Raw genomic sequence first — 20,361 nt, forward strand, 5'->3', positions numbered from 1 at the left:
CCACTTGCCTCTTCTTTATAGACACCAAGAACTGTAAACTGCCAAGATCTTAAAAGGAAATGGAAAATTAAACTAACTTAAGTCAACTAAATACATTCAGCAGGTTCAGGTGTAAGGCTGGTCTGCTTTTGTCCCATTAGCTATGATTCTCTAGAGACTGGAATATACTTAAGATAATCTTCACGCTTTGTGGCCATGCTTTTTTACCTCTAAATTCACCACTCTAGTTCCCTTGTCTCAACAACTGGATTATGTTGATTAGACTGGTGGGAACATTCATGTTTATAATTTTATTAAAATACAGGACCATCCATGACCAACACAGGCAAAGAATAAATGATAATCTTCACTCTTGTTTTTTCAATTTTCTCTCTTCCTATCTCTCTTCCTATCTTCCTATCTTTCTCTCTTCCTATCTTCCAGAAAGATAGGCATATTTCTGGTAATACTTTTAAAGTTATGGAAAGGCTTTATTATGTATTACAGAGCTATAAAATTCCAAAAAACAACTGTTTAGAACCACAAATAATTAAGAAATAATAATAACCCCATAAAAAAAAGCATTTGGTGTCTGTTAGAAATTTTCCTCAAGTTATGAAATAAATGTAGCTCTCCACACTTTCCAATGATTGTTATATTAGCCATGAATTTCTATGATTTCAGCTGAATATACTTTGATACAATTTTCCTTCTTAAGACGTGGTCATGACTCATTTCTTCTTCAATAGCTCAGTCATTTCAGGAACAACCTGCAAATTAAAAAAAATAATAATAATTAAACAATTTGAGTCTTCATTGTGATAAGGTCACAGCTCCTTAAGGAGTACAGAAAGGCCAAAAGTAACAATGTGAATCACTAGGGAGGTACAGGAGGTACAAAGTGCCCCCTCCCTCTGCCTTACCGAGGAACTCCCTGTTTTCCCACAGTCTCTCTTCCCATCCGTGGGGAAACTATACCCACCCTGGACATGTGGCTGGCAGAGCCAAAAGCCCACTCATGGCCTGGAAGCCTTTGTGACACAACCTCAGACCTCAGAAAGGCACCCCTGAGAACAGGAAGTCCAATTTCTCCTGTCTGTGTTGAGAACAGTGTATATTTTTGGCCTTTGTGTTTCCTGGCACTCCTCCTTCCCTCACTGCAGTCCTGCCTTACCTTCAAAGTCTCCTGCTTAGTCACGACTCCTGCCAACCTCCTCTAGTACTTGTTTTCTCATTGTTTATTCACTCATTCATCATTCATTTAACAAACACTGTAGTTGCTGTTCCTCAGCACACGTTACCACCTTCTGGCACATCAAAATGAGCTGCATGCTGGACGTCACCCATCATCGCTCTTTACTAAAATCAAGGCCTTGTGCTAATGCGGTGGCTGGTCAGCAGACACAGCAAGAAACCACAGGGAAGGAAACTGACCAAGTTGGCTCCCACTTTAGAAAGGATTCATTACTAACCCTTGGCCTGGGCGGTTCAGTGGCTGCAACTGGAGCTTTCGGTGTGGAGCTGCTTTTTGACAGCCTGGATCACAGAGGAGGGCTACATGTGGGGACTGCAGGAGAATGTCACACAGGGCCTGCCTGAAAACTAGCCTAGCCACTCGTGTAAAATATCAATTACTCAGCTTCCAAGGGGTTGTCGACTGCCCTAGCTCACCAAGATCCCAGCTGAACTCGCTACTGATGAATATAGCCTCTCAATTATTTAAGAGAGCTACATTTCCATTAGGTGGAAATAATGTGTTCGTACAAAATTTATTAAGGAAATTGTCGACATGTTGTTTCTTCCGAATGTCACTTTGTCTCCAGCCTATTAAAAGGCCCGTGTTTACCATGGAGCCAGCAGGCATTAGCTCAGGGGCAGCATTAAGTGCTGGCACCACTTCCCCCAGTTTCCTCGGTGGAGAGACCATGAGCTTATGCCAGTCACACAGATGACATGCTAAACGAGCCTCATGTGGGGCCTACGTGTTTCATGAAAAATGGGCTAGGGCCCAGCTTCTTTTAAATAAAACATCAATTTGGTTTAGAACATAGTTTTTAAAAACCTTACAGAAAGTCCCCCTGCCACACTCCCCCCAAAAGGGTTGAGGGGTCTTTCTCTCTCCATGCTCCATATCATTTTTGTTAGATCAATCTCGGAATTCCCAAGCATACCAAACAATGCCTTGGTTAGGGAAAAAAAAAACATGCCAACTCAGTTTACTGAGTATCTAATGGCCTCAGCACACTGAAAGATCTGAATTCTTATTTTTTTCTACTTTAGACCCTGCAGAGGCAGCTCCCTACTCGGTAAGACCAGATGAGAGTGAATTTATGTCTCAAAAAGGACAATCTACTGATATAAGTCACAGCACATCTATATGTCACTCATTTGTTTAGTATTTCCTCAGGATAAGCACTATGGGAAATAGCGAAGATCAGGCCGGATTCCTGGCCACAAGGAGGGAAGAGACAGAGGCCTAAGAACCACTCGATCAGAAATTCGCTCATCTTATACTGTCCTGTAAGAGGATGAGAATGGCATTAAAAGCTCCGAATTCAAGCATTCTGAGGTAAGTCGAGCCTGGTACGGACTAGGAAAAATCAGAACATTTAACGTGGAGAAAAAAAAGATTCTGGGCGAAAAATGAGGAGGCAAACAGATAAACACTGTGGCTTCCAGAGACAGTAAGGGACTAGAATGACTGTAGTAAATGGCTATGCTGGAGAGAGGTGGAAAAGGGTTAAGCAGATAGGACTTATGCCAAGTCTAACCAATGGGGACACAACAGGCTCTCCAACAGAGACAGACAACTGGATATCCACATGCAAAAGAATGATGTTGGGCCCTCACCTCACACCATACACAAATAGTAACTTAAGATGGATCAAAAACCTAGCTAAACAACATAAAACTCTTAGAAGAAAACTTGAGGGTAAATCATCAGGACCTTGGATTATGACAATAGATTCTTGGATATGACATCCAAAACATAAGCAACAAAAACCCGATGAACTGGACTTCATCAAAGTTTAAAACGTTTGTCATCAAAGGATATTATTAAGAAAATGAAAAGACAACCGACAAAATGGGAGAAAGTATTTAGAAAACATACTAAGGGTCTCATAACGGTTTAACATCCAGAAAATATGAAGAAATCTTACAACTCAACAACAAAGAAACAAGCAATTCAATTACAAAATCGACAAAGAACATGGATAAACATTTCTCTAAAGAAGACATACAAATGGCCAAAGAGTACACACAAAAAATGCTCAGTATGATTTGTCCTCCAAAAAAAAAAAAAAGTCAATCAAAATAACAATGAGATACCACTTTACAACCATTAGGATGGTTATAATAAAAGATAATAACAAGTGCTAGCAACTGTATGGAGAAATTGGGGCCCTTGTATATTATTAGGTAGGAATGTAAAATGAGTCAATCACTTTGTAAAATAGCAGGCAGTTCTTCAAAATGTAAAACACAAAGTTATAAAAGTGTACAAGCAATTCCATTCCTAGATATGTATCCAAAAGAGATGAAACAGTGCACAAAAACTCATACATGAATATGCACGGCAGCATTAATTATAACCATCAAAAAGTGGAAACAGCTCAACAGGTCATCAATTGATCAACGCATAAACAAGCTGTGGCATAGATATACAATGGCTATTACTTGGCAATAAGAAGGAATAAAGCGCTGCTCCAACAATGAACCTTTAAAACATTATGTTAAGAAGCCACCCACAAAGGACCATGTATTACATGATTCCAATTACCCAGGACTGGCAAATCTACAGAGACACAAAGGAGATGAGCTGTTGCCAGCGGCTGGGGAGAATGTGAATAGTCACTGACTGTTAACAAGTATGGGGTTTCTGCTCAGTGTGAGGAAAATGTTCCACAAGTAGACACAATTAGACCTAGGCTAGCAGTGATGGATGCATAACTCTGCGAATATACTAAAAATGACGACACTGAACTGTACCTTTTAAAAGCATACATTTTATGATATGTGAACTATAGCTCAGTAAAGTTATTATATCTTTAAAAATTAACAAAACTACCAGCCAAGTGGTTCCCTCTGTCCTATAACTCTAACTCTGATTATGATATTCACCATTTATTAAGCACCTACTATGTACTTGCATGGAACAAAACACAAACAGGTAGGCTAATATTTAACACAGACTAAACTAAGTACAGTAAATGTCACTTAAATCTCATTACAAGGTAATATTTATATTACTTATGAGAATGCTTACATTTAGATAGATTAAGTAAGTTTGCTAAGATAATTTAATTAGTATATGCCCAAGACAGAATATGAAATGAAGCTTGTAATTACTGTACCATGTTACTTCTGTCATATGAAGAAAAAATAAATTTGTCCTAACTCATAAGACTGTTGAAGGGCCAAGCGAAAAAATAAATAAAAGAAAATAAAATGTTATGCATATCCAGTTTTACTCTAGACACGATGAGATTTGGTGGATGCAATATACCTTAGGGAATTATTAGTTCAATAGCTATTTCTATATTTGTTATATGTGATACAGTTTGAAATTTTTAAACAAAAATTTGGTCTAAAAAAGTCCTTTTTACATAACTATGATTTATGATGTTATTTTAAGATCTTAATCCCAAATAGATAATTAATTTTCATTCATAATTTCCATAATTATATTTTTTCAGCAGTTTATACCTTAAAATTTTTATTTTTAAAGACAGAAGGTAGCTCCAGTGAGAAGTGTACTCACTGTGCCACCCTGTCTGCTCTTCTCTCAGAATTATTAGGTTGGAGCAAAAGTAACTGCAGTTTTCGACCATGAATTGTAAATTATAACTAGGCTCAAACACATCTTTATTAATCAAAATAGGAACCATTCAATCAACACATCTTTGCCAATGAGAAATATGTTTGTTTGCCCCTGTAGCATAAAAATACCTGCTTCAGGATTTGACAAACTCTTGGAAAGCATTTTCTGCCTCCTGCTGGTTGTTGAAATATTTTCCCTGCAAAAAGTTGTCAAGATGCTTGAAGAAGTGGTAGTCAGTTGGCAAGATGTCCGGTGAAGATGGCAGATGAGGCGAAATTTCACAGCCCAATTTGTTCAACATCCGAAGCATTGATCATGCGGTATTTGGTCACGTGTTGCCATGGAGAAGAACTGGGCCCTTTCTGTTGATCAATGCCAGTGGCAGGCGTTGCAGTTTTTGGTGCATCTCATCGATTTGCTGAGCATACTTCTCTGATGTAACGTTTTCGCCAGGATTCAGAAAGCTGTAGTGGATCAGACCAGCAGCAGACCACCAGTGACCATGACCTTTCCTTGGTGCACGTCTGGCTCTGAGCAGTGCTTTGGATCTTCTCTGTTCAACCAGCCATCACCAGTTTTTGTATAAAATCCACTTTTGATTGCATGTCACAATCTAATTGAGATGGTTCACTGCTGTTGCAGAGGATAAGAGAAGACAACACTTTGGCACCCTTTTATCGAGTTTCTTCACCTTTGCAATTTGCTTCAAATGCTGAATGACCACAGAATGGTCAACACTGAATTCTTCGGCAACTTCTCATGTAGTTGTAAGAGGATCAGCTTTGGTAATTACTCTCAGTTGGTCACTGTCAACTTCTGATGGCTGGGCCACTGTGTTCCTCATCTTTAAGGCTCCCATCTCCTTTGCAAAATGTCTTGAACCACCACTGCACTGTATGTTCAATAGCAGTTCCTGGGCCAAATGCATCGTTGATGTTGCCAAGATGTCTCCATTGCTTTATGACTCATTTTGAACTTGAATAAGAAAACTGCTCAAATTTGCTTTTTATCTAACATCACTTCCCTAGTCTAAAATAAATATAAAATACACAGCAAGTGATAAGTCATTAGCAAAAAACATAAAGCGAGAAATGTGCATCAAAATGATGTATAACATAACCACATTGAGAATGTATTCCAATATCAAAGGGCAAAGTTCAACAATGCGAAAAGCGCAATTACTTCTGCACCAATCTAATACTATAATACTCATCTGTGTTACACTTAATTCTGATTTCAACTGAGAAAACAATTTGATTTCTGTTTAGTTCTGTCTTGGTTGCCAGAGTCTGTAAAAGACGTGGTCCTATTTACTGCAGTTCATCTAAGGTACAGGAGTAGTGGTGAACCGACCAGCTGTGGTACCTGATGAGCTAGAAAGACAGTAATGAGAAAAAGAACAGAGGAGGAACCTGGCTTAGTTGTGCCAACAACTTGCTCAGCAACTTCCCTAAATCACATCTCTCCGAGACACAGACAACTTAAGAAGAACACAACCTGCTTGTTACTCATACAGTAATAAATGAGAGGCTGTACCTCAAGTAGAATTTTTCATATTTTCTTAACTAGTTTTCCCCAAGACTGCATTTTTAAGGACTGATTAACTTTCTCACCACTTTGTATTAATCAAAGGCATATATAACTGTGCTTCAGAAGCATGAGATAGACAATGCCTTAATTCTTGCCAAAGGCAAATAGAAGTTATGTCTTACTCCAGTCTCCCAATAGTCAAACGTGGGCTTCTTAAGGGATCGAAGATTGGAAGATGATACTCCAAGCAAATGGCAGCCAAAAGAAAGCAAGTAGGGCTACACTCGTATCAGACAAAAAGACCGCAAGACAGAAAAGTTAACAAAAGACGAAAATGGACAATATATAATGAAAAAGGGACAATTCATAAGGAGATACAACTTAATAATATATATGCACCTGACACAGGGGTGTCAAAATACATACAACAACTATTAACAGACCTATACAGAAAAAATGGCAGCAACACAGTGACAATAAGAGATTCCACTTACATCAACCAATAGATAATTTAGAGTCAATAGGGAAAGAGCAGGCTTAAGTGAAACATTAGATTTGATATGACAGATGTGTACGGAACATGCCATCCAAATGCAGCAGAATACACATTCTTCTCAAGTGCACATGGAACTTTTCTCAAGGATAGACTGTATGCTGGGACACAAAACAAGTCTCAAGACTGATAACGATGGTAAGAATCTAGAAATCAACTAAGAGAAAGCTGGAAAAACCACACACAAAAAATGGAGAATGAACAACATGTCACTGAACAACTATTGAGCCAATGGAAAAAAAATCAAAGGAGAAATAAAAGCACAAAGCCCCAAATCAGCAGAAGAAGGAAATAATAAAGATCAGAGCAGAAATGAATGAAATAGAGACTAAAAAGATGATAGAGAAGATCAGCAAAACTAAGAGCTAGTGCTTTGAAAAGATAAATGAAACTGACAAACTTTTAGCTAGACTCACCTAAAAAAGAAAGAAGGCTCTGACAAATAAAACAAAAGAGGATAAATAACAATGGGTACCACAGAAATACAAAGGCTTATAGGAGAATATTATGAATAACTATATACCAACAAATAGGACAACCTGGAAGAAATGGGCAAATTCTTAGAATCAGACTTTTTAAGCCTAACTCATAAAAACATAGAGAATAAGAATAGACCAATCAGTAGTACAGAGATTGAATCAAAAAGCTCAAAGTAATCAAAAAGCTCCCCAGAAAACAAAAGTTCAGAACCAGACAGCCTCACAAGTGAATTCTACTGAACATTCAAAGAAGATTTAATATCCACCCTTCTCAAACTATTCCAAAAAATTGAAGAGGGAACATTTCCAAACTCATTTTATGGGGCCAACATCATCCTGACACCAAAACCAAAGACAATGTGAAAAAAAAGAGAGAATTGGAGGCCAATATCTCTGATGAATATAGATGAAAAAAATCCTCAACAAAATTATTAGCAAAACAAATCAAACAATACATTAGAAGGATCACACACCATGATCAAGTAGGACTTATTCCCTGAATGCAAGAGTGGTTCAACATCCACAAATCAGTTAATGTGACGCACAACATTAACAAAATGAAGGATAAACACCATACGATCATCTCTGTAGATGCAGAAAAAGTACTTGACAAGATTCAACATACATTTATGATAAAAATTCTCAATAAAGTGGATATGGAAAGAATGTGCTCCAACATGATAAAGGCCATACATACTGAGCCCATTAACATCACCCTTCGTGGTGAAAAGCTTGGCCAAAGTCACCCTTCTAAAATCAGCAACAAGACAAGGGTGCCTGTTCTTACCACTCTTATTCAAAATAGCATTGGAAGTCCTGGCTGGAACAATTAGGCAAGAAAAAGACATACACGGCGTCCAAATCGGAAAGGAAGAAGTAAAAATGTCACTAAAAACTTGTGGATGACATAATTTGATATATGGAAAACTCTAAAGATGCCACCAAAAAAAATATTAGAAATAATAAATGAATACAGCAAAGTTGCAGGGCACAAAATCAACATAAAAAAATCTGTTGCATTTCTACATGTTACCAACAAACCAGCAGAGAGAGAAATTAAAAAAACAATTCTGTTCACAATCACAACATAAAGAATAACATGCCCAAGAATATATTTAACCAAGGAAGTGAAAGACCTGTACACTAAACCCTTAAGACATGGTTTTGTTTTGTAAGACACTGTTGACAGAAACTGAAGACATAAATAAGTGAAGGTATCCCATGCTCATAGATGGGAAAAACTAACGTTTTTAAAATGTTGATACTGCCCAAAACAATCTACAGATTCAGTGCAATTCCTATCAAAATCCCAAGGACGTTTTTCACAGAAATAGAACAAAAAATTCTATAATTTGCATGGAACCATAAAAGGACCCCCATCTCCCCACACAAAGCCAAAGCAATCCTGAGGAAAAAGAACAAAGCTGATTTCAAACTATATTACAAAGGCATAGGAGTCAAAATAGCATGGTACTGGCAGAAAAACAAATACACAAATAAATGGAAGAGAACAGAGAACCCAGAAATAAAACTAATTTACAATGAAAGACAAAGAACATACACTGGAGAAAGAACAATTTCTTCAATAAATGGTGCTGAGGAAACTGGACAGTCACAGGCAAAAAAAAAAAGAAACTCGACACACAAAATCAATTCAAAATGGATCAAAAACTTGAATGTAAGACCTGAAATCACAGAACTCCTAGAAGAAAACACACAGAGTTTGCTCTCTGACATTAATCTTAGCAACATCTTTCTAGATATGTCTCCTCAGGCAAACAAAAGCAAAAATAAACACATGGCAAGTTAAAAAGCTTCTGCATGACTAAGGAAATCATCAACAAAACGGAAAGACGCCCTATGAAACAAGAGAAGATGCCTGCAAATCATATATACAATAAGGGGTTAATATCCAAAATATGGAAAGAACTCATATACCTCAACAACAAAACAAACACTCCAGTTAAACAATGGGGCAGAGGAGGTGAACAGACATTTTTCCAAAGAAGACATAAAGGCAACTGGCACATGAAAAGATGTTCAACGTCATTAATTATCAGGGACTCGCAAGTGAAAACCACCATGTGGCATCACCTCATTTCTGTTAGAATGGCTGTTATCATAAAGGCAAGAAACAGCAAGCGTTGGTGGTGAGGATGAGGAGAAAAGGGACAACTGGTGCACTGTTGGTGGGAATGTAAAGTGCCCCAGCCACTTTGGAAATCAGTATGGAGATTCCTCAAAAAATTAAGGACAGAACTACCACATGAACCAGCTACCCCACTCCTGGGTTTTTAACCCATAGAATACAAAAACACTAACTTGAAAACATACAATGGGACTCTTAGGTCCGTTGCAGCATATTTACAAGAGCCAAAATATGGAAGCAACTTAAGTGGCCATCAGCGGATGAATGGATAACGAAGATGTGGTCTATATGTATACAATGGAACAGTATTTTGCCATGTGTGACAACATGGATGGACATTGATGGGATTATGCTAAATGAAATAAATCAGGAGGAGAAAGGCAATCTCACTCGTGGAATATAAAAGACACCCCGTCCCAAAACACAGTAAAAGAACACACCAAATAAAAATAAACACACAGAATGAGAGAACAGAGCAGCGGCTACCAGAGCAGAAAGGGCTGGGGGAGAGCACAGCGACTAAAGGTGATCGACTGTATGACGATGGGGCGAGACTAAATTTGTGGTGGTCAGCACACTGTAGGGTATACAGAAGTAGAATTACAATGTTGTACACATGAAACTTATATAATGTGATAAAGCTACGTTATCTCAATAAGAAAGTCAGAAAAAGCTTTTAAAGTGTGCTTCTTAACACACCAAAAATAGCTTGAGAATCTTTGGAAATCAGCTTTCTGGATGATTTTTGAGGTCCTTTTCCACTTTTAGTGTCCTAGAACTCTCAATATCTCTTTGAGCATGCACACACACATGTGCACAGACACACGTAACAGACACACACATACGCTCTCATGTTAAACCTAGGAGCTGCCCCTGATGCAAGAGGCACAACTTGTGGGACACCATTGCATCCAACATTGCTGCAGAGATGCTCCTGCCCCGAGGCGGGTGTCCACAGTATGAACATCACAAATGTCTGAGTGTTCCTCATTTTTTAATCAAGTATGTGGGCAGCAAAATACAGCACACAAGCAGACAGAAACATAGGCCTGAAACAAAACCACTTACAAATTTATTAAAACAGTCTCTTGAAGAAAAGTAAAAGGCAACTACATTCGATGTCTGTTTGCAAACATGTCAACAGGAGACATGGCTGGGGTTCAGCAAGTATTAATTTCATGTTTTAATTTAAAGGTCTTTATCCCTTTATCTGTATCTCACTGGAACTAAACGCTTTCTACTTGAACAAAGGTATTATTACCCAGAAATACAAAAATATTTATTTTTTTCATAGTAACTTTTCCTCCCACTGGAATATCTTGGTTAAATGACTGCAGCTACAGTCACAGTTCTTATACAGCTGGGCCAGGTCACAGGAGCAGCTAACCTACCTAAACCCTACATTTCAGATACAGAACCCTAGGGCCACAGAAGATGGGCTGTATTTTTCCCATACAAGATAGAAGCTCTTCTGGGTTGCATGTGGGGCGGCGCGGCAAGGGGGAGGATTTCCACAGAGAAAAATGCCCTTTGCTGACCCAGGGCAATAGCCCCACTCCAGTCTCGGCAGGCAGGCTGGGCCACTACCAAGGAACTGCTGAGCATCTGAAGGGCCCATTATTCACTGAGCGTGAACATACACTTCAAAATACAGATGTGCTCTCAAAGTACACTCGTGAGTTCATCTGGATCATCCAAGTGCTAGAGAAGCCATGGCAATGGGCCAATCCTCTTGCTGGGGAGACCACCCCTGGTTCTGTTCCCAGGGTGCAGCCTCTCCATAAAGGCCCACAGCAGCTCATTATAGTTCTATGTGACAGGTTAGTAAACCTAGCGTTGGATGCTACTTTCAGAGCCTCAATCACTGCCTACGTGATTTCTGCACAAGGTAACCTAGAAACTTGTAGACAGGCCCTGAGGGACAAAAAGAGGCCAGCCCATGCATAAGCTAGGACCTCTAAACGTGGCCAAATGGGTATCAGGTGCTCAACTATATCACTGAAGTAATTCTTTCACTGAGAGGGCAAACATAAGGGTGGTAGGAGGGCAGAAAGAATGCAAAAATATTAAAGAGTGTGAGGAGTTAGAAATAAGTGTTCTTTCCTACAGCTGTCACTATTAGGAAGGCCTCTGACTCTCAAACACAGCAAGCAGAGCATAACCTGTTGAACCGATAAAGTGGACTTGAGAGCCCACTCATCCCATGAAAAGCTATAGCATCACTAGTAAATCTCTGAATGAGGGGTTATGATGGGAATTTCTTTAAGGTATCTGGTAAATATGGTTCTAGGTTATAATTATTTGAGTCATTTCACACTGCGTACTAACTTAGTACATGATATGCCAAGAATCATATGGACTTCTTAAAGGGAAAGTTATTAATATAATGTTCCATAAAAACATCATCTACTAAGCAGAACAATTCTTCACTTTAAGTAGTTCAAAATTGTGTAAATATATTAATATATACATACACAGACAGACACAGATACACATTCACTCACTGTCTTCCTATGACAGCTTCCTCCCTGACCAACTCCTGCAGATTCTTGGATGACAACTTAGATAACAGCTATCACTCTCAAGGCCAACTTACCTTAAATAGATCTGCAACTATTCCATAATCTGCCACTTGAAAAATTGGAGCTTCCGGGTCTTTGTTGATAGCCACAATTGTCTATGAAATAAAAGCAAAGAGTTTTTTAAGAAAACATACCACACTGACTGATGGTTCTATTCTAACTTCCTTAACAACAAATTCGTATGCTTAAAAATGTCTACCAAATAAGATTAGTTTAATTTGTGCTGGTATTGTAAATTTAGAAGTTTCTGGGTAGGAACATAACAAAAAATTATCTCCCAACCCTACCACAGGCCAACTGCAATATTTAAAAAGGTTCTATATCATTATTTTTAAAAGTTCTTTTTTAACTTACGAAAAAATGTTGTAGATAAGTAACAAATCCGAGAGGATTCTGGGAAGATGGCCAAATAGGAAACACTGAGAAACTGTCTCCCCACCTACACAACGACTGAACTGGCAGAATCTTTCATGTAACCAGTTTGGAATTTTGGAATCTATTAAAGGTTGCAACTTCCAGGGGAAGACTTGAATGGTAAACTGTAGCTCTTAGCAGAATAGTTGCTACTAAACCCCCATCTCTGACTCCTGGTGGCAGGCAGCTGTGTATATATTCCTGGAACAGCCTGCATACAGCTTATAGCAGTCAGAGTGGGTAAAAGAAACCTTGTCCTCTAAATATTGGTGATCTGTGCTTTGATCACAGAGTGTTGCATCTGATCACAAAGGTGCAAACAAAGAAGAGGGTGGCTATTGCTGTTGTACCGCAACCATTGTTTTCCCCCACCTGTCAAAGTTATTCCCAGGGGATTTAAAAGATTAGTGCTCTTCATTTTTCTCATTTTCCCCCTGTGGGAGCCAGACATTTATGACTAGGACATTCAAAAGCAAACGCATATCAGAGGAAAACTGCAAAGTGGCCATACATGCCTAGGGAAAGGCACAGACTCTGAAAAGACTCCAGAAGCCCATAAGTTTATATACCTCAGGTTAACACTTGGCACAGAGACAGTGTACAACAATCAAAAAGAATAAACAAAACAGTAACAAAAACAAAAAAAACCAGCATACTCTGGGGAAATAGAAGAATCTACTATATTCTTGATTCAAATGTCCAGTTTTCAACAAAAAAAATCACAAGGCAAAAAAAGAAAAAAGTATGGCCCACTCAAAAAAAATATAAACAGAAACTGGCATATCTATTAGACAAAGACTTTAACATAATCATCTTAAAGATGTTTGGAAAAAAAAAACTAAAAGGAGATGAGGAGAAGGTCAAGAAAACAATGTGTGAATGCAATGGAAATAGTGATGAAGAGAAAACGCAAAAAGAAACCACAAAGAAATTCTGAAGGTGAGAAGTACAAAGTGTGAATGAAAAATTCACTAGAGGGATCCAAAGGCAGATTCGATCAAGCAGGAGAATGAATCAGCAAATTGGAAGATAGGACAATGGAAATTTTCAAGCTTGAGGAACAGAAAAAAGATTTAAGAAAAGTGAACATAGCCTAAGGGACCTGTGGACCACCATTAGGAGGGCCAAAATATCTTATGGTGGTCCCAGAAGGAGAAGACAGAGAAGACGGCAGAGAAAATATTTGAAGAGATAATGACTGACAACTCCCCAAATTTGATTACAGACATGAATAGAAACATCCAAGAAATTCAACAAACTTCAAGTAAGATGAATTCAAAGAGACTCCACACTAAGACACACAATCAAAGTTTCAAAAGCTGAAGATAAAAAGAGAATCTTGAAAACAGAGAGAATTGATTTGCTACACACAAGGGATCCTCAAGACTATCAGCAGATTTTACATTACCAACTTTGGAAGCAAGAAGGCAGTGAGCTGATACATTCAAAGTGGTAAAAGAAAAAAACTGTCGACCGATAATCCTATATCCATCAGAACTGTTCCTATAGTGACTTTTGCAGAAACTGAAAAACTCATCCTAAAATTCATATGGACTCTCAAGAAACCTCAAGTGGGACTTATAGACCAATGAAACAGAAGAGGAACCCAGAAATAAACCCTCACATATATGGTCAAATGATTTTTGACAAGGGTGTCAAGATCATACAATGGAGAAAAGATAGCCTTTTCAACAAACGGTATTGGGAAAACCAGGTATCTACATACAAATGAATGAAGTTGGCCTCTTACCTAACACCATTTACAAAAACTAACCCGTAACAGATCAAAGATTTAAACATTAGACCTAAAATTACAAAACGCTCAGATGAAAACATAGAGCAAAAGCTTCATGATGGTGTTTCTGGCAATGATTTCTTGAATATGACATGAAAGGTATAGGCAACAACAAAAAAAACAGACGAACTGAACTTCATGGAAATTTAAAAATTTTGTGGCTCTAAAGTTGCTATCAACAGAGTAAAAAGGTAACCTAGAGAATGAGAGAAAATACTTGCAAATCATATATCTGATAAAGAATTAATATATGGAACATATTTTTAAAAAAATACTAAATTACTTCTAAACTCAACAACAAAAAACCAAAGTATCCAATTCAAAACTTGGGCAAATGGCTTTAAAAGCCACTTCTCCAAAGAAGATATACAAATGGCCAGTAAGCACATGAAAAAATGCTCAACATCATTGATCACTGAGGAAATGCAAATCAAAACTACAATGAGATACCACCTCAGATCTAATAGGATGGCTACTGTCCAAAAAAACCATACTAGTGCTGAAAAGGGTGTGGAAAACTAAAACCCCTGTGCATTGCTGGTGGGAATGTAAAACGGTACAACTGCTGTGGAAAACATTATAGTAGTCCCTCGAAATATTAAAAATAGAATTACCATGTGATCCAGCAATTCCAATTCTGGATATATACCCAAAAGGACTGAATTCAGGACCTTGAAAACATATTTGTACACCTGTGTTCATAGCAAAGTATTCACAAATGCTAAAACTTGGAAGCAACTCAAGAGTCCATCAATGGATAAGCAAAATGTGGTGTGTATGTATACACACACACACACACACACACACACACACATAATGGAATATTATTAGCCTAAACAGGAAGAAAATTCTGACGTATGCTACAACATGGATGAATCTTGAGGACATTATGCTAAGTGAAATAAACCAGTCACAAAAAGACAAATACCAAATGATGATTCCACTTAAATTGTACTTAGAATAGTCAAAATCATAGAAACAAAAGGTAGAATTGTGGTTGTCAGTATATAGACTATGAGGTGGGACACTGGGAAAATACCATTTAATGTGTATAGAGTTTCAGCTTTAAAAGATGAAGAGAGTTGTCGAGTTGGATAGTGATGATGGGTGCACAACATTATGAATGCATTTAATACCACTATCAGTGTGTACATAGCTAATTTTACACTTAAAAATGATTAAGATGGTAAACTTTATGTTATGTATATTTTACCATGCAGAATAATGTTTTAATGCAATATACTAAAAATGTGAATTTTACATATATAAATTAATAATCTGACTTAAACCAAACCAACCAAATATAACAGGGAATTTTTGTAGGTCATTGAAAAACTTTAGATATACTGAATAAAAACTACAGATAAAAAGTTCATTCATCCATTTTATATTTGGTGTGCTTTTTTCAACAAGACAGAAGTCAACTTTGTCAAATCATGAGATACATATTATTAGAGTCAATTCTCAGCTTATTTCACTTATAAGGTGATCAGTATTTTCCCACCTATTAACAATATATGTTTTAAACTTGTGATTATAAATGTTAGATTTCGACTTTAAAAAGTAACAAAGCCATATCCTAATTCATAGGCTTTAAAGCTCAAACTATTTATTCTGTATATACTGCATTCCATTTAGCATTTTTAAATTACTACCCTGGGTCTACTGTGAGAATAGAAAAGTTAACTATCTAGTTGGCCTATTAAGTAAAGATGAATATTTAAAACAAAAAAGTTTAAGTCCTTATGTATGCAGCAAGTAAATGTAACAAAGTACTACGTCTCCTACAAAAACTACCACAAGTTCCTCTTAACTCCCATAAAATCTTTAAATGTAAAGGATTATAATGACAGATCAGTAACAGATTACGGAGAAACTGTCACTAAAAACATGTTATGTTTACACAATTATTCTATTAATAACAGATTTCTTTACATACTACAAATAGTTTGGTTATCCCCACAGATGCTTCTAACACCATTCCAATTAAAGTAAGATTAGACTTTTGACTCTAACATGGTGTTATTTTAATTAAAAAATGATAATTTTTGAATCTTTGGAAGTAAAATGAAGTACTTCCCTGCCTATTACTCCATCTCATGAAAACAGGCAGAACACCCTTTTCAAGTATTTTGATACAGTCTAACTTAAAACATAGTCTATATGATATATGTGTAAAATCCTCTAAAAGGGCCCTGAGGCCTGAATATTCCAGAATATCTGAAATTGGCACACACTGCAGTGCAGGTAACTACTGATGCAGAGAAACATGCCATATATATTAAAGTGTGGTCAAAGACTATAATATAGCACGGTTTCAATATACACCTCAAATCTAGTCACAAGGACAAACATTTTGAATCATAGGCATTGATTTGCATCGTGGTCTTTCTCTTCTGGGAATAAGTAGCCTGCTTCATAGCTACTAGCAGAGATTTATTTAATTAACGACGGTTAATGATTTCCTGGAGGCCACCTAGTCAAACATCTGACAGTTTAATCATCTGAAAGCTTTTTCATCCCACTATATAAAAGTTATTTTTAAAGAAAGAGCCTGTAATTGTGGGCAAAGAACTACCATAGTATTTAAGAAAAAAGATTTCGGCCAGTTACAGAATTCTCAGATTACTGAAAGAATGTTTCTGAAATATCAACTGTAAATAATTATGATAAAATCTTGCTTGTACTCTAGGGCTCTTTTAATATGTCCTTATAAATTAATACTCTTCTTCCTTATGGACATTTTAAAACACAGATTGTATTCAACCATATATCTGTATACAGTTTATATGCAGAGCAGGCTCTGGGAGTTGGTGATGGATAGGGGAGCCTGGCGTGCTGCAGTCTATGGGGCTGCAAAGAGTCTGACACAACTGAGTGACTGAACTGAACTATCAGACTTAAACCAATCACTTTATCTATGGCTGGGTCAGGTCTTGGTTGCGGCAGCTGGGCTCTGTAGTTGTGGCACGTGGGCTTAGTTGCCCTGCAGCATATGGGATCTTAGTTCCCTGTCTAGGGCTCAAACTCACATCCCCTGCACTGGAAAGCAAATTCTTAACTACTGGACCACCAGGAAGTCCCAATCCTCCATTTTAAAACTTGGCCAAAATTACAATCTAAGATTGGTGCGTCTCCCACAAAAGAGAGTTATGACAGGGGCTATGTCATTTTCATTTAAGCAACTCCAGCATCTGTACAAAGTACACAGACTTAGTAAATATTTATTGACTGGATAGACAGACAAATTATTGGCTCAAGTTTATTCTTACAGATTATTCCCCAACATGGGTCTCCTTAATTCAATTATTCCCTTTTTGCTTTGACATTTACCATCTAGTCCATTTCTCCTCCAGTCCGGCCCTGCTGGCATGAACAAAAACTTTCACCAAGATCTTTAGGCAGGCAGAGAGAGAAGCAAAATTCTAGATATGTCTGAACAGGCCCAGCTAAAAATATTTTTGAAGGTTGCTGGTGTTTACTGTTTTTTTTTTTTTTCCCTCTAATGCAGCAATAACATTTTCCCCATTGGCACTGCTGCTTTCAGAGCTCAGTGAAGAAACCTGCCATCCAACTGTGAAATCTGACTGGTTTGGGGCCAACTCATTTAGAGGTTACAAGGAGGTAGTGCATGCATCTTTTCAAGTTAGAAGTTAAACCTATTAAAAGTTTTATTACCTTTTCTATCAAACTTCCATCTGAATGAATAAAAGCAGGAGTGTCAGAGGCATCTCTGACTTCATGAAAGACTAAGTTCATAATTCAAACTGTGCATTGTTATGCATGAATTAATGTGTCATATTCTGAAATGTATGTTCACAAAGTCATCACACAGGACTTCTAGATAGAATTCAAGCAGCAAGTTAAAATCAAGTGGCTCCTCTATATGCTGCATTTTTGACAATTACTAAGGTTCTGAGATGCTCTAATCCAAAATGTGTCAGTCACAATTTAGTAACGATCCAAAAAGACGGGCACTGCTGATGTATGACAGTGGGACCATTAGGGGACTAGGGTAAAACACAGAACCAGGTATCAGTACGTCATAAACTAGATGGTCAGAACCTCATCAAGTTGTTTTCACCCCATATTCTCTAGCCATGGATTGTCAGAGCTGAAAGAGATCTTCCAACACGTGCATTTGGCAGACAAAGAGCTAAGGCACAAACAAGGCATGTCAGGTGGTAAGTTTGCAGGGGAGCTGGGATTCAGGTTCACATCTCTTTCCATGATACACACTGCCTCTCCCACCAGTGGTACATCCTCAGGCAGGGTACAGTGGTGTATATACCTTTCAATTCCTAGGTTTGTGTTAATGCGAATGGTTCCACTACACACACTATAACTACATGGAAGCATTTCAGTGAAACCTAAATTTTAAAATGTGAAAATTTTTCCTCTTAGTATCATCACTGTTGTGTAGTTACCTTGCTGTCTTTCATCCCAGCTAAATGTTGGATGGCTCCAGATATTCCTACAGCAATATAAAGTTCCTGAAACAAAAGAAACCATATCATTAATATGCATTCATATATTACACCTTCCAAAGTACTTGCTATAACCAACCCAAGTCTTATACAAGAAATATTTTAAATGAAACAGATGCAATATGTATTACTTAAATTATGCCTTCCTCCTTCCCTGATCTCCCTAACCCATAGTCCACACTTACCTTTGAATTCATAAAGTAGTGGTGGAACAATAATATTGGATAATAAGAATTTTTGAGCATTAACTGTGTCGACCACTGTGCTAAGCATTTCATATCAACTGTTTCACTTAATCTCACAATTTGCTGTAAGGCTGTACTTTCTGTCTCTGCTACTCATTTGGATACAGCTCTTCAACTCACCACCCTGCATGGAGCCATTCACAATATACACACATTTGATATTAATATAGAAATACATATTAAAGTATACTTTGACTCAGCTATTTGCTTCTCATGGATATTTGTTGAAGTGGTTATCAGAGTATATTTATTAAGCTTCACATTTAGAAAAACCAAATATACAAATCAGTCTCAAGGGTCACACACACACACACACACACACACACACACACACACACAATCTCCTTAATTAAAAAATAACAGATTTCTCACAGGCACAGAATGAACCTTTGTATTTCTAACGCCTAATAAATGGGTCCCTGCACTGCAGTTTCCCAGTAAATGTGGATGATAGTTGCACCTCTTCCTACCCCTCTGCTTCAACTAATTATAAAGGGAATGATGACTGCTCTCTGTACCTTTATCTAAAAATGAAAACTCACTATCATCATGGAAAACCGATTTAATAAGTGCTTAATTAAAAATGCTTAGTTGCTCTATTAGGGATAACTAAAACTTCAGCTGAAAAGCTTTCCCCACACATAAACTGAACAAGCCCTGGCTTGGGTAGGGGGTGCCCCTTACCATGTAACCAGACTGACACTACAGTTCCGTCACGACTGACAGTATCGCCTCTCCTCAATATGAGTAATGTGGAAGGTACTGAAGGTGGCTCTGTCACAGTTTTATTACAGGGCAAATACTTCAAAGTCAGTGACAATGTCAGGTGGTCCCACTTTGTCTTCTGCATGGCCCGTAATCTAATTCATGAGCACTGGAGCTTTTCTTTAAAAAGCTCTTCAATAGAGGACCTTTCTAAAAAGGCTCCTCAGGATGCTCTAACATATACAGAGTTGAGGACCAGTACAACAGATGATCCTCAGCTCGTGAGCAGCTTGAAACCTGTAACTTGACCCAGCACATTGATAGCGTATCTCTCTGGGTCTTCTCTTTAAAGGCATAAAGTGTCCACCGCTTCTAGAGCAGCAGGATACCCTTAAGTACTCTGGAAAGGACACAACCTAGCCCCCAATGTGAGTTAATCATCTAAAAATCTACAGTGAGCTGGGTTTGCTTTTCAATTCAACCTGCTCATTAGTTAATCATCAAAAGCCTGAAAATAGGAAAGAGCACTTAGGCCTAAAGAGACTGTGTCTTAGGGTGGGGAGTACACTACTGCAGAAAGCAAAATGTATGGGGTGAGGATAAAAAGCAATCCCATGATTT

At 37.8% G+C, this 20,361-nt stretch overlaps 1 protein-coding gene across 1 annotated transcript in view; it reads right to left on the reverse strand.

Moving 5' to 3' along the window:
* The window catches only part of ETFA (electron transfer flavoprotein alpha subunit), a 77,735-nt gene continuing 57,819 nt past the window's right edge, over positions 446 to 20,361 (reverse strand). Inside the window, exons 10-12 of the mRNA XM_005695108.3 lie at positions 18,731 to 18,796; positions 12,109 to 12,189; positions 446 to 749 (exon numbers count right to left, since the gene is read on the reverse strand). Coding sequence (XP_005695165.3) covers positions 711 to 749; positions 12,109 to 12,189; positions 18,731 to 18,796 — 186 coding nt within the window. The 3' untranslated portion in view covers positions 446 to 710. The remainder of the gene's footprint in view (positions 750 to 12,108; positions 12,190 to 18,730; positions 18,797 to 20,361) is intronic.

The sequence above is a fragment of the Capra hircus genome, chromosome 21 (genome assembly GCF_001704415.2).
Source record: "Capra hircus breed San Clemente chromosome 21, ASM170441v1, whole genome shotgun sequence".
NCBI lineage: Eukaryota > Metazoa > Chordata > Mammalia > Artiodactyla > Bovidae > Capra > Capra hircus.